General features: G+C 56.6%; 2 protein-coding genes across 8 annotated transcripts; one reads left to right on the top strand and one right to left on the bottom strand.

The window, feature by feature from the left end:
- Positions 1 to 1,538: 1,538 nt before the first annotated feature.
- PATL2 (PAT1 homolog 2) lies at positions 1,539 to 8,136 on the bottom strand. 7 transcript variants are annotated; one of them, XM_063346199.1, is made up of 19 exons: positions 8,093 to 8,136; positions 7,334 to 7,436; positions 6,848 to 7,170; positions 6,664 to 6,732; positions 6,489 to 6,554; positions 5,915 to 6,082; positions 5,713 to 5,799; positions 5,058 to 5,212; positions 4,840 to 4,914; positions 4,620 to 4,758; positions 4,374 to 4,494; positions 4,191 to 4,288; positions 3,772 to 3,816; positions 3,466 to 3,614; positions 3,060 to 3,219; positions 2,574 to 2,714; positions 2,382 to 2,479; positions 2,155 to 2,304; positions 1,539 to 1,910 (listed from the first exon to the last, which is right to left on the bottom strand). In XM_063346199.1, exons 2-19 carry the CDS (start codon positions 7,386 to 7,388, stop codon positions 1,871 to 1,873), a joined length of 2,139 nt encoding a protein of 712 aa, XP_063202269.1. In that variant the 5' UTR covers positions 7,389 to 7,436; positions 8,093 to 8,136; the 3' UTR covers positions 1,539 to 1,870. The 7 variants fall into 7 exon arrangements, with proteins under 7 accessions (XP_063202269.1, XP_063202267.1, XP_063202268.1 ...); XM_063346197.1 differs by having other exon boundaries at positions 7,998 to 8,098; XM_063346198.1 differs by having other exon boundaries at positions 5,713 to 5,796; positions 7,998 to 8,098.
- A 1,902-nt stretch (positions 8,137 to 10,038) lies between these two features.
- B2M (beta-2-microglobulin) lies at positions 10,039 to 12,994 on the top strand. The gene is made up of 4 exons (XM_063347251.1): positions 10,039 to 10,197; positions 10,313 to 10,591; positions 11,117 to 11,151; positions 12,734 to 12,994. Exons 1-3 carry the CDS (start codon positions 10,137 to 10,139, stop codon positions 11,128 to 11,130), a joined length of 354 nt encoding a protein of 117 aa, XP_063203321.1. The 5' UTR covers positions 10,039 to 10,136; the 3' UTR covers positions 11,131 to 11,151; positions 12,734 to 12,994.
- Positions 12,995 to 13,239: the final 245 nt, after the last annotated feature.

Genomic DNA, 13,239 nt, shown 5'->3' with positions numbered 1-13,239 from the left:
GACTTGCTAGTGTCCTCCTCTCTTCCTACAAATCAGTGAGCGGCTGCTAGTTCCCTTCTGTCTGAAATCATCTCTAGGGTTTCTAGTGGCAAGGTCCATCCTTCTGTTTGCAGGTGAGTCACCACGCAGGTATCCTCCCAGATGACCCTGGTGGGTTTGAAACTATGGTTTTCACCCTGATGACAGTGACAACCTGCCAGGGTCACTCTTTTGAAGCAATGTAGCAGCGGATGGCTAGGGCTGCATAGGGATGAACACAGCTGTCCCAAACAAGAACCTCCAACAATAAAGCGTGAGGAGCAAGTGGAGAAGGCTTGGAGCCTACTTTTTGGCAGACCTAATTTTGAGGGCAGGGAAAAGGCTGCAGGACGCCAAGATGAGCAGGAGAGGCATCAGGATGACAAAAGCAGCTGCCAGGGTGACCTGGAGCTCCTTCCAGCTGGACCTCACACCCTTTTAGATGATTGATAGCCTACACCCCACCTATAGCACTATAGCCCCCTCTAGGTCCTGCACCACATCTGCAGCATCGCTTGTCTCTGCACAACTGTATTTGGGCATCTCAGTTGCTCCTCTGAAGTGTGTTTCAGAAGCAGAGATGCAAGCTGCCTTAATAAGCAGTGGAGATAAATCCCACCCAACCACTCACATCCTTATTTTCTGCAAATTCTCATTGTGCATTAGTTTGACCTCTGGAGGATGCCAGTTTAAAGGAATAGTTTCATCTGCTCTCCTCTACCTGGGGTTGGAGCTCGGGTACTTGTTAGCTACCAGTCTGAGGATGAGACAACTTTTGAGTGCAAACCTCTTTTGAACATACACCAGGCTTTGCGTGTCAATTTTAGACCTTGGGATGGACAGAGGTGGCCTAGGTTCAGATGTCCCATAGGATCAGGGCAAGTCCCACCATACAGCCAGCAGAGCCACAGAGATTTCCTACAGTGGGACCTGGGCACCCCCTCAGCCCTAAAACACAGAAGCAAGGGTCAGCTTGTGGTAAGTCATGGTCAGTTAAAATCACTCAAGAAAAGATACTTTGAGGTACTTCACCACAACCACCTCAACAAGCCTTTAGACTAATTAGTCTTTGAGAGTTCAGCAAATAGAAGAGGTACTTAATTACCCACCCACCTGTGTTTAAGATCCCCCATATCCTTCCCCTGTGCACCCAGATGTGCCCTCCTGCATGCACCAATCTTTCCTTTCCCCTCGGGGCAATCTCTGACCCTCTCTTCCCCACCACATCCCTTTCCTCCCAGCCCGTTCCTCTCCCTCAGCGCTCAATTCCCCTCTGTCCCCGGCAGCACAGGGTCCTCTGATTCCCTCCACTCCCGAGCACATCGCCTTCTTTTCCATCCCCCTTCATCCTCCTCCTGAGTCTTCTGCGCATCCCTCCCTGCTTCTCTTTCCCTTTTACTGCACACTTGGATCCCCATCATCCCCAACCACGGGCCTCCATGCCCAGGTGATGCCTCTAGACTCCCTGTGCTTACAGCAGAAGCTGCCCACAGGAGCCAGAGGAGCTCGTTAATCACATTTTTATTTTATTTCAACTGCTGTACACGAAGTCACTCACCCCCAGGTGCTCCCAGCGCCCCGGTGCAGACCCTGCCTCCACACCCGCCGTGATGCAGCGCTCTCCGCTGCTGGGTGTGAGGCCAAAATAAGTTACCCGCCTCCCCATGCTGTGCTCCCGGGCACCGGGGCAGGTCGGCATCAGCCCTCAAGCACCGGCCCGGCCAGTGCCCAGTTCACCCAGAGTGTCCTGCACCAGGGTTAAGTGTTTGCTTCAAAACTCAACATCAGGGCATTGGGCCCTGCCCATTCCCAGCACCACCAGCCCCGGCTCCCCTTCCCAAGCTCCCAGGGCTCAGCATGGCATGGCAGCCTCCGATGGCAGCGGGGAGCACCTGGGGGAAAAAGACAAGGCTGGAGCATCTGGTTGTCACACTAATGCTGCCAGCAGCTGATGGCAACCTGTCCCAAAGAAGCAGGAGCAAAGCCACAGGTGTCATCTCAGCCCAGTGGAGGTTTGGAGACATGTGTCAACAGGGCGGTCCCCAAGGGGACAGAAGTGGCGAACTGCTGCGTGCTGCTGCTCCTCTCCCAGGGGATCCCCAGAGGAGGCAGGGAGCCACACCAGGCGGTACTCACTCCATCTTGGCTTCCAGATGGTGGATAGTCTGCTTGTCCAGGTAGCGGCAGAAGAGCGACAGAAGGTTGCTGGGCAAGAAGAGAGGTTCCACCAGTGAGGTCTTGGGCACTTGCGACAGCTCCCGGGCAACCAGGAACACCGTGTCTGTCCTGGGGGCATCAACATAGGGGGGTGAGCACCCCACTGGCTGGTAAACCCCAATCCCAGTGCTCACACAGCCCCTCACCACATCTCGAAGTCCCTGCTGCATGGCTCCAGTGGCGCGTCGGAGGACAGCAGCCTCTCGCCGTGGCTCAGCAGGGAGTACAGCAAGGAGATCCCAAACTGTGGGGAAGCACCAGAAGAAGCATCACAGGCAGCTGGCAGTGCTGGCTTCCCAGGGACGCCACACAGCTCTGCCCTTCTTGGGGCCACCTACCTGGTTCTTCAAGGCCATGGCGAGGGGGAGCTCAGGGGACTCAGGCAGAGGCCTGGTCATCTCCTGCAGGACCTCGATGAGTCTGCTGAAGGTCATCCTGCCCACCACTTTGTTCAATGGGCCGTAGAGCAGGGAGAGAGACTGGGCAGGGCAGAGAGGAGAGCAGGGATCTGAGACCGTTTGACCTGTCACAGCCACAGCCCCATCCCAACATCTTGGGGGGAGGGGGGGAACACGCAAAGACCAACACTGCACCCCCTCGTGGTAGACTGCCACCAGGACTGCTTTAACCCCTCCTGGAAACCTTTCTCCTCCTCTGGAAGGAAGGAAAGAGGCTCCTGTCTCAGGTCAACCCCACCAGCTGCCTAGCTGTGCTGGGATCCAGCAAGACAGGCCCCACCATTGCCCAGAGTGTCCCCCCACAGCAAGAGCAGACAGGGGAAGGATGCAGCCCGGGACGCCCCTGCCCTGGCTGGAGGTGCTCACCTCGTCTAACATGTCCTTCTTCATGAGGAATGGCAGATGGTGGGTGATGGTCAGTAGTATCTTCTCCGCTTGCTCCTGGGTCAGGTGGGGCAGCAGCCGGGCTGTGAGCTTCTTGCCCTTCCGCACACACAGGAGTTGCAGGAATTCATCCTCTGCCTCCCTGGGGATGAAGGCTGTATTGGCACAGATCCCAAGGGACCCATAGCATCTCTGTCCATCCAGAAGGACCAGCATCAGCTCCAGTGGAGGACGAGGCTCATGGGCAGAGTTCACACAGGCCACGGTGACACACGGAGGACCGGATCCAACCCTCAGCATCACCCAGAACTACTCATCTGTGACCATCTGAGCCCTGTGAGGACCAGAACATGTCACCTGCTCCCCTCTCCCCACAGCACAAACTCACTCTTCGCTGCTGCAAGCTCCGATTTTCAAGACTTGGTAGATACGCTCCACTTCTTGGCTCTTCTGCTCCTGACAGCAGGGCTGCTCCTCCTCAGGAGCCAGGGACATCTTCCGCTGCATCTCCTCCACTTCTAGCAGCTGCAGAAAGAGCTGGAAACACAGCACAGGGTAATGGGGAAGCTTGGAACATCTACCAACTGGTTATCCAGGACCCCTGCCTAGGCAGATGTCCCCTCACAGAGCTCCTTGGATGAAAGCCAAGGGTGTCTGCACCATCCCACCCTGCCCCGAACTGCAGCTCACTCACCTTCTCAATCCTGTGCAGCGCCCGTAGCCGGTGGCTCCCCGCAGCCTTCAGGAGGGGAGAAAGGAAGGCACAACTGTTACAGCCAGCACCAGACACCACCACTGGCAGAGCGCTGGGCTAGCTGCTCCCTGGGGATCAGAGGTGGCTTCAGGACACAGAGCAATCCCACAGGGAGGCCATGGCCAGCTCCAACTGCCAGGAGCCCCATCCCGCCCTCATCAGGGGACAAGCTGCCACCGCCGAAGCAGCATCTGCTCCATTCCACAGCTCAGGACAGCACCCAGAGCCAGGGCGGCACCCATGCTGGGTCACAGCAGTTCCTACAGCTCCTGCTAAAGCTGCTCCAGGGCCTGGGGAAAGCTCAGAGCTGCGTCCCCAGGCATACAGGTCACCCACCAACCCAGCTTCCCCTCACCTACCTCCTCCACGAGGGCATGGTGCACAGCATCGATGGCCCGGCGAGGGCTGTAGCAGGTGGACACTGCGACTTGGCCCAGCGAGCCTGCAATGCGCACGACTGGAAGAGAGATGGGATACGGTGAGACCATATCCCACAACCCATCCCCTCATCCTGCCCCTCGCTACCCATCCCAGCCCCTCACCAGAGTCGTATGTCTCCACTTTCTGGATGAATGGTGTGACCAGCTTGGGGGGCTCCTGCTTGTTGCGCCTGCCAAGGAGCTCCTCCTCTGCCTGTTTGCGCTCCAGCTGGTGGTAGTACGTCTGTAAGGACAGGTGTAGCCAGGAGGGGAGGCAGCACAAGCTCAGGCACTCTCTGGCTCCCAGAGAGATGAAGGCCCAGCCTTGAGGTGCAGGATGAGCCACTGGCACTGCCAGCAGGAGCTCACCTGGTAGTAGTAGTCATCATCCATGTTCTCACTCTGCAGCTGGATCATCTCCACTTTGATGACCCAGTCCTTCTCCTTGGAGCTCATCAGCCCAGCATAAGGGTCCGCTTTAGGAGACCATACCTTCTTGGGGGAGATGCTGGCACAGGAGAAGACCACAACCTGCTGGGACTGCCCAGAGCTCCCCCGCTGCCCCGCAGCTCCCCCGGGACCCCCTTACCTCTGTGCCTGCCCGCCGTGCTGCTGCCGCTGGGTCAGGATCCGCTGGTGCTGGGGGTGCAGCTGGGTCATATGGCTGGGAGCAATGCAAGGGAGACAACACATGGCCTGGGAACTCAGCACCTGCACTAGAGCCATCCTCAGAGGAGGGACACCCCCCCAGCTGCTTTGCAGGGCTCCTCCAGTCCCACCCAGGCACCCCGCTCACCATCCTGCTACCTGAGATTCAGCTGGCCACTGGCTGACGGAGTGAAAAAGAGAGCAGGGTCCAAAGAAGGAGACATGGGACCAAAGTGCATGCTGAGAGGCCGCGGTGGGCTGCTGATTTTGGGTGACATGGGCCGGAAAGGAGTTGGAGATGCATACCCTGTGGTCTGGAGAGGGAGAGAGAAGTGTCCAGGTGTTAGAGCCTTCCCCTCCAAGGGTCCTGGAGGGGTCTGCCAGCTCCATGCTAGCTTCTGGCTCCTGTCCTTGAGAGGGCACCCTCTCCCTGCACAGAGGTGCCGCGTGGGGCACTGCAACGAAGCAATACCCCCCAGCAATCCTGCCACTACAGCTGAGCAAGGCAAGGGGACCCAGGTGTCACCAGGGATTGCGTGCCCTAGGTCTATCACCATTGCCACAGCATGACACCAAGCACAACACCACGCCCAGTGCAGGTCCCATGGGGACTTCAGGACAAATAGACTTAGGAAACAACAGGTGGCTGGACTTTCCCCATTGGCAAGACGCTGGAGATATGTGCTCAGGATTAGATGGAGCTGCAAAGTCTGATCCAGACAGCAGAGCTTTGGGGAAGCACCATCCCCATCCCCTGCTGCTCCAGAGCCACCTGAGAGGGGACACAGTGGTGGCTCACAGTCCACTGTGTTACCTGGTTGGAATTGAAGAGTGGAGAGGGTCTGCGAGCTGGCACGAAGGACCGAGTGGAGCAGTGGGAGCGAGGCATCGGCGGCGGCTGCTGCAGGGCAGGAGATGGGGAGGTGTTGCTGGGACAAGACTGTCCTCAAGACTGCACCTCTAGGGAGGGAAGGGCAGAGAAAGAGGGGACACAAGAGCCCCCTGAAACCTGTTACCTGCCGGAGAAAGTGCTGGGGGAAGGACTTGGGGGACATCAGTCTTAAGTCAGGGCGCTTGAGCCGCGGAGAGCCCCCATAGCCCCGCTGCACGGGGGAGCCAAGGAAGTCAAGGGCCACGTTGGTGGATGGTGGGGGCCTCTCCAGGACCTGGAGGATGGCTTTATCCTGCAGGGAGGAGGCAGCAGGAGATGGGAACAGGGCCCACCTGAGATCAATTTAGCTCCCCCAGCATCAAGCAGCTCACCAAAACCTTTGGTTGTTGCTCAGCTAGACCATGCACCAGCCAGGCTCCCATCCTGGTGGTGTGCAACAGCAGGGGACCCATGGGGACACCCAGCATGGGGGTTCTAGCCCCCCCAAACTCAACAGCTTCGCCTTCAAACCCAGACTTTGCTTAGGGTGGGCACCTCTATCCACTGCCTTAGCACCCAAGAGACATGCCCAGGCACCCTCAGACCCGTGATGAGGCTTTGGAGGTCCCCCGGGCACCCCAAATAGCCTGCATGACCCTTGGCCCACGGTACTGGAGAGCCCTCAGCCGCTCCCCGAGGGTCTGGCCAGGGGTACCCACCTCCAGCACGTGGTGGGGCGGAATGCTGCTGGGGCAAGAGCCCCACACCGTGGGATCCATCGCCAGCTGGAAGACAGGGAGATGATCAGCAAGGGGAAGGAGGACAAGAGGAGAGGGGCAGGGCATGCCACAGAGGCCCCTCAGCCCCACCACCAGATGCAGGGGGACATTTTACCATGTCATCTTTGCCAAACTCTGCCCAGCACGCACCAATCCTGCTGTCCAACACCGCTGAGTCCTGGCTCTGCAGGCAAAGAGGTGCACGGTAGGACTCCCTCCCTCAGGCAGGAATCAAATCACCCCCTCTGTGGGGCAGGACCCACAAGTGTAGGTCCCCTCCCTCCCTGCTGATGCATCACCTCCAGTGTGGGTTTGCTCTGCACAACTCTCATCACTGCTGGGTCTCCCAGGTCATTGGGCTCCTCGCAGGGCTCCTGGTCTTCCTCCTGTTCCTCAGTCCCCAGCTCCTCCTCCTCTTCCTCCAACTCAGAGCCAACCTGCTCAACCTCTGACTCCATCCCACCTTCCTCCTGGGGTTCTCCCAGCTCCTCCGGCTGCTCAGCCACTTCAGGCTCCAGTTCTTCCCCAGCCTCAGTCTCCTCTGCCACCACTTCAGCCAGCTCAGGGCTCATCTCCAGAGGCATCAGGGGTTTTGTGATGTCTTCCTCAGTGGAGTCTCGGTCTTGGAGCAGGGAAGGAAAGCACATCAGGGTGGGTGAGAGCCTAGGCAGTGCCCACCAGGGTCCCTGCTCCAAACCCAGCTCCTTACCCCCCCACCTCCATCCTCCTCACCATGTTGGGTGCTGGCTGGGGGTCCTGGCCCTGGGGCTCCCCTGAGATCTTACCTAACCCAAAAGTCATCTCGTTGTAGAGGTCGAGCTCTTCATCCTCCTCAGCCATCTCCTCCAGCAAAGGTGCATCTTGCACCAGCAGGTAGTCCTCTAGGATCTGGAGTGGAAAGCAGCAGAGTCCCTGCTAAGAGAGACAGGCAGAAGAGGCGTAACCCTAACCCACCCCCAAGTGCGGGGCACCCAACCTCCCCCTGACACCGCTGACAGCGCCGGGCAGCCGGCAGGGCTCATGGCTGCTCCGCAGCTGGAAAGGGAAAAGCAGGAGCCACAGGCACGGCCAGCGAGGGCAGGAACCGCTGGCTCAGCACAGGGTAGGAGCTCGCCGAAGTCTGCCGGGACCAGGGCTGTGGCCGCCCAGTGGCGATGGTGGCAAGCGCAGGAACAGCACCAGCCTGGCTAGCACCGAGGGACCATTAGGCTTCAGAGTGAACACCCCACTACCGGGGCACGAACAGCACCCGAGCACAAGGCAAGGAAGGGCACGCCTACTAGCACCTCCGGGACAGCGTCTTCTCCGGTACCGACCGCTCCCGGGAGAGCCAGCACCGGGAGAGGCGCCCCCGGGGGAGCCGGCGCCGGGGAGGAGGGGACGTGACCAGGGGCAGCGGGAAAGGAGACGGCCCCAGGGACGGGCCAGCGCAGCAGGGCGGGCACTCACAACGGGCTCGCCGCCCTCCGCCATGCCGCGGCACCACCCGCCCGCCCGCGTCCCTCTACGGGGCTGGAGTGGCCCCGCCGCCGCCTTTTACGGACCCCCGCTTGCCGTACAGCATGGCGGCGCCCAGCGGCGCGCCGCGCCTGCGCAGTCTCGTCGCCACGCCCCTTTCGGCTAGGCCCCACCCCCGCGGCCGGCGGAGCGGGATCGGGTGAAGTGGCGGGAAAAGGGGATTTTCCCGCGTTTTGCGGCGCGCAAAAACCCGCAACCCGGCTTTTTTTTTTTTTTTCTCCACTTTTCTCGTCGCTCACTGACAGCGACGGCGTTTTCCCAACTGATGCTCCCCCGGGCAGTCACGGCCATCCATCAGGAAGTGGTCGGCGCGGCTGGAAGCACATCCTGGGGATTTGCTGTAGTAGGTTCGGGAGCACGGGGAAGAAAAACCAAGGCAAAGGCGCCGCAAATCTCGGCCCCCCCAAACGCCGGCAGCGCCTTAGCTGTGGCAGACCTTACCCGCCCCTTCGATATTTCCCTCTGCTAATAAAAGTGGAAGTGCCTAAAAGAGGAAGATTTGGCTGTTCTAACAAAATTGGTGTCGCCAACATATGGAATAAACTCGCAGTTCAGCTTCTCTTTTTGGGGAAAGTCCACCGGGTGCCACTAGTGACAGCAGAGTCATGTCCAGGGATTCCCGTCCCAAGGGGCAGATCCCAGGTGTCAGCACTGAGACAGGATCTGTATCCTGCCATTTGTGTAATTAATCCTCCCTGAGCCCAGGGGAAGGCTATCCCAGGGAGGGTTACACTGGCCCACAGGCTGGGCTGTGACACCCACATAGGACTCAGCCCTCATTGCCATAAGAGCCCCGATAAGGCTCCAGCCACAGCTGCATCCCCTTATCTCATTGCAAAAGCACTCAAGGGCAGCTGGGTGGCCAGCAGACTCAGCTGGAGCTCGGCTCAGAGCCGGTCCGGTGGGGACTGGCAACGAGCATTTACATGTTTTCCCTCTGCTCGGTCTCTACTGATTTACCTGCGGCCTTTGGGTGGGGGATATTCTCTGCTCACACTTTATGGATTTAAGTTGGGTCTTTGAATGGGACGTATTGTGATGGCAAGTCCTAGAGAACCTCAGTGTTAGAGCAGCTCCATAGTACTGCTGTTTTCTTCCCGCTAGTAGTGACTTTCTTTCCCTTCCTTTTTTTTTTTTATTTAAATTTTTAATCCTTACACAGCTGGATGAAAGACAATCTGCTTCCCAGTCTGAAACAGTGACTGAAGATAAGCAGCACATGACCTGTAGGACCACAAGCAGACAAGCTCCTGGGTGTATAAAATATCTATGTGCTCTTTAATGCGGTTTCATTTTCCTTTTTTAACATTCGTTTTCTCAACAAGTACTCAAAGCAGAGTACTTCTCTCCTCCAAGCAGCGTCACAGGGCTGTCCGGAGGGGTACCCAGCCTGGCTGGGCTACGGTTCTTGCAGCTTTTCTGGAGGAGGCACCAGAGAACCTGTTTCTTTGACCTTTGGGTTGCTGCGTTTGATGCTGGGGAGTCCATGCTGCACTCAAAGGGCAGAGTCAATCCACCCCACAGCCGCTGGGCTGACAACGCTGATGCCCAGAGAGCAAGCCAAGGTTTAGGAAGGAAGGCAGCCGGGCTGTGCCAGCATCGGCTGTTAGCGTAGTACTGGCTCTAGCTACAAACTCCTCCATGAGAAGCGGTTTTCACCCCACTTCTGGGGGAGGGGGGGAGGCAGGAGCCAGGTGAGCACCTTGTAGCCGCTGCTCCATGACCGGCTCCCGGCGGGGGTTCCTGACCGCAGGCGTCCAGCTGCAGGGCTGGGGGAGCGATGGCCGGGGCTCGTACCGCCTCACCCCTTTGAGGCCTCCATCCCGCCGTGGTCGGGAAAGGCCCCGGGCTGGGGCGGCCCCGGGCGGTGCCTCGGACCTAAAGCGAAACCGAAAGCGACTCTGACTGCAAGCGGGCGGGTTCGCACAACCTCTGCGCTCCCTCTCTGCCGGGAGACTGGTGACGCGTCGGGCAGTCCCGCACGGCGATTGGCCGCGGGCAGCGGAGGCTATAAAAGGCGGCAGGCGAGCGAGGTGGGCCAGTCTGCGCAGCCAGCCGAACAGAGCGGCTATGGAGCTAGCGGGGAAGGTGGCCGTCCTGCTGCTGCTGGTGGCCCTGGTTGCGGCAGATGGTGAGTGCCCGTGGGGGCGGGAGGGGCCGTGAGGGTTCCGGCACCGGTCACCGTGGGTGGGTGTTGGCTTTTCCAAGGCTTCTCACCACCTCCTTCCTTCCCTCCTCCTCTCCAGAGCCGCCGAAGGTGGAGGTGTACTCCCGCAAACGTGCTGTAGTGGGAGAGGAGAACACCCTCAACTGCTTCGTGAGCGGGTTCCACCCTCCCAAGATCGAGATCACTCTCCTGAAGAACGGGGTGCCCATGAGCGACGTCCAGTACGCGGACATGTCCTTCAATGACAAGTGGCATTTCCAGCGCCTGGTGTACGTGCCGTTCACCCCCATGAAGGGCGATGTCTACGCTTGCAAAGTGGCCCATTCCACCTTGCAGGAGCCGCAGGTCTTCCAATGGGGTATGGTGTGCCTTCCTCGTTAAGCTTTGCCTGCTGTTTGTGTCCAGAAGCCAGAGCTTGTTAATTCATATCCACAGCGTCTCTGTTCCCCTTCTCAGGGTGCTATAATGGGGTGGCCTCGTGCTATAGGTGGCGGATTAACTTGGTTTCAGCTGAGCTGAATCCATACCCATGAAAGAGTTCATTAGTAGCAGACAGGGAAGATTTTCCTTGGTATTTCCTATCTGTAGGTGTTTGGTTGTGCTGTGCCTGACAGCTCCCAGTGGAGCTCTCTGATCTCTTTCTAGGAGAACTTGCCTACAAAGAGGTGGGTCGTGCAATGACTTTTTGGCACTATATTTGGTGAATACAAAGAAGGATGTAGCACTGGGGACCGATCGTGGCGACCCAGCCTGCTGCAGCAAGCACAGAGCCAAGCGAGGGTAGCTCCCTGGGGGTTGTTTCCAGCAGGAGGGGGGGTTTGTGGTGTGTGTGTGGGGGGTCTCTTTACCCTGAAGCCTGACGCTCTGCCCTTCTTTCTTGCAGAGGCAGACTTCTAAGCTGTGTCTGGGGTAATCACGGTGAGTTTTGCTGATGCTTTGTGCTATGCTGATGAGGGCAACATCGACTGCTTTCTGGAGGGGGAAAGTATGTAGCTTGTGGAGTTGAGGAACAAAACCAACCACCCCCAAAAAAGTTTAAAAATACAGTGTTGCTACTGATTGGGAGTGGGGTTGTTCCCACACCCTTTCTACCCACTGTTTTCTGCCTTGCCTACGAGAGTCTCCTTTCCTCGAAAGAAATGAGCTCCTTGGAGCAAAACTTCCCTACATGCCTTCAGCACGACTGCCAGATACTGCTTAGAGTTGTCACGGGTCTTCCAGTGCTTCTCCAGCCCCTGCGCTGTTATCTTTGGACTAGTGAGGAGGAAGTTGCCGTGCCTGGAAATCCCCATGATGTGTAGGGAAACAGGCTGGTTAACCCTGTGGCGGGCAGCGTGTTGCCTCGTCAAGATGGGGTTTACAAAGCGCAAATTGGCACCATGCTGGCAGACCAGAAGCAGTCTTGGTTTTATTCACTGGTGTCTCACAGTCTGAGGGCTCCAGGTTTCTTCAAACTGTCTGATCTGGATGTAGCAATCGGATAAATCCTAGTTTACCGTTGATAGCGAAAATAAAACTAAAGATTTGTGGCCTAGCTGACGTAGTTGTGATGCTGGTTGAAACGCCTTAGTTTTGTATCCTCGTAGAGGCTGGATAATTATTAACTGCATCCAGGACAAGCCTTGGCAAGACCTCACTTGAAATGTCCTCCACGTTGGACCAGAAAATGTTACTGATGGCTTTTAGACTGAGACACAAGCGAGAGCCAAATGAACTTTGTAAATTGGAAAACAAATGCCTTGGGCATTTCTTCTTGGGAAGATGTAGATCCAAGTTCTTCACTTCTCACTGTCTAATGCTGTTCTCCGTCTTAAAGCTCCCTAGCCCACCCTCGCTGTAGAGCAGCAAAGGCTGTAGGAGGGGTGTTGGGCTTCCAGGGACAAGAGAAAATGGAGGTCAGTTGACCATCTTTCTAGGGGGGGACAACAGAAGAAAAGATACACTGTAAATTTGCAGCAGAGGAGCGGAGGTGTGATACTGGGGGCTGGGGAAAGGCTCCAGAGATTCCCCAGAGCCTGAAATGGTTGGATTGGAAGGATATTTAAAAGGGACACCATAAGCGTTTAAGGGTTTGCTTCTAACTGCTGCTTAAGATGGGATGCTGAGGTAAAGGGACCTATGATTTGATACAGTACAGACACTTTTAGCTAATGGAGCTCTGAAAAATTATACACTCTGAAACATTAGCCATTCCTGGTTTTTCACCCGCTTTTGGGCAGCGGGGATGGAAACCTGGCCCTAGGGCAGGGTCTGGGATGCGCTGGTGCCCACGCAGCAGTGGCTTTGGTGGGACATCAGCAAGAAGGTCACTGATGGCGAGGGATGCCAAACTTGGTTGGAGGTGGGACATTGGTGACTTCACTAGGGTCTGGAGTCTCTGACTCTGCAGTTGGAGTTCCCTGTGGAAAACACTTTTTTTTTTTTTTTTTTTTTTCTTAAAATACTTACAATTGAAGGTGTGAACAGAGTGACTGACATCAGTCTCCTCTTCTCCACACAGGTCTTGCAAGTCAAAATCTTCTTGAGCTTCTGTCCTTCCCTCGCTTTGGAATATGATGAAGAGCAATTGTCTTTCTTGCAGAATAACCTCCCTTAATAAAGGTTATTGTTAAAATATCCTTTATCCAAACCAGTATGCCAGCTAGGCTTTTTTTGGAACACATAGCTATAAACATCCACATTACTCATTAGAAACCAATGGTAGCTCTTTAATACTCTGAATTGTACAAGATTTGTATCTAAATAAATTTTAAGGACACCACTGAAGTCCTCCAATATGTTTCTTTGGAGTCGCATGACAACTCCAGCTGATTTCCTGGGCTGTGATGGGCGCTGGATTGTGGGTGGATCTGGAGGGTGGTGGCACTGTGCTCAGTTGCACTTTTTTACCCTGCTGAGAAGGTGGAGGAACACTTTTTCCATCATAAAAAAAAAAAAAGAAGAAAAGATTTAATTGGTTTATATGATATCCGCCTGGCCACAGGCTCCTGTGTGGCTCTGAAGGAA

Source organism: Chroicocephalus ridibundus, chromosome 9 (genome assembly GCF_963924245.1).
Source record: "Chroicocephalus ridibundus chromosome 9, bChrRid1.1, whole genome shotgun sequence".
NCBI lineage: Eukaryota > Metazoa > Chordata > Aves > Charadriiformes > Laridae > Chroicocephalus > Chroicocephalus ridibundus.
This window is presented reverse-complemented; position numbering and strand designations above follow the sequence as displayed.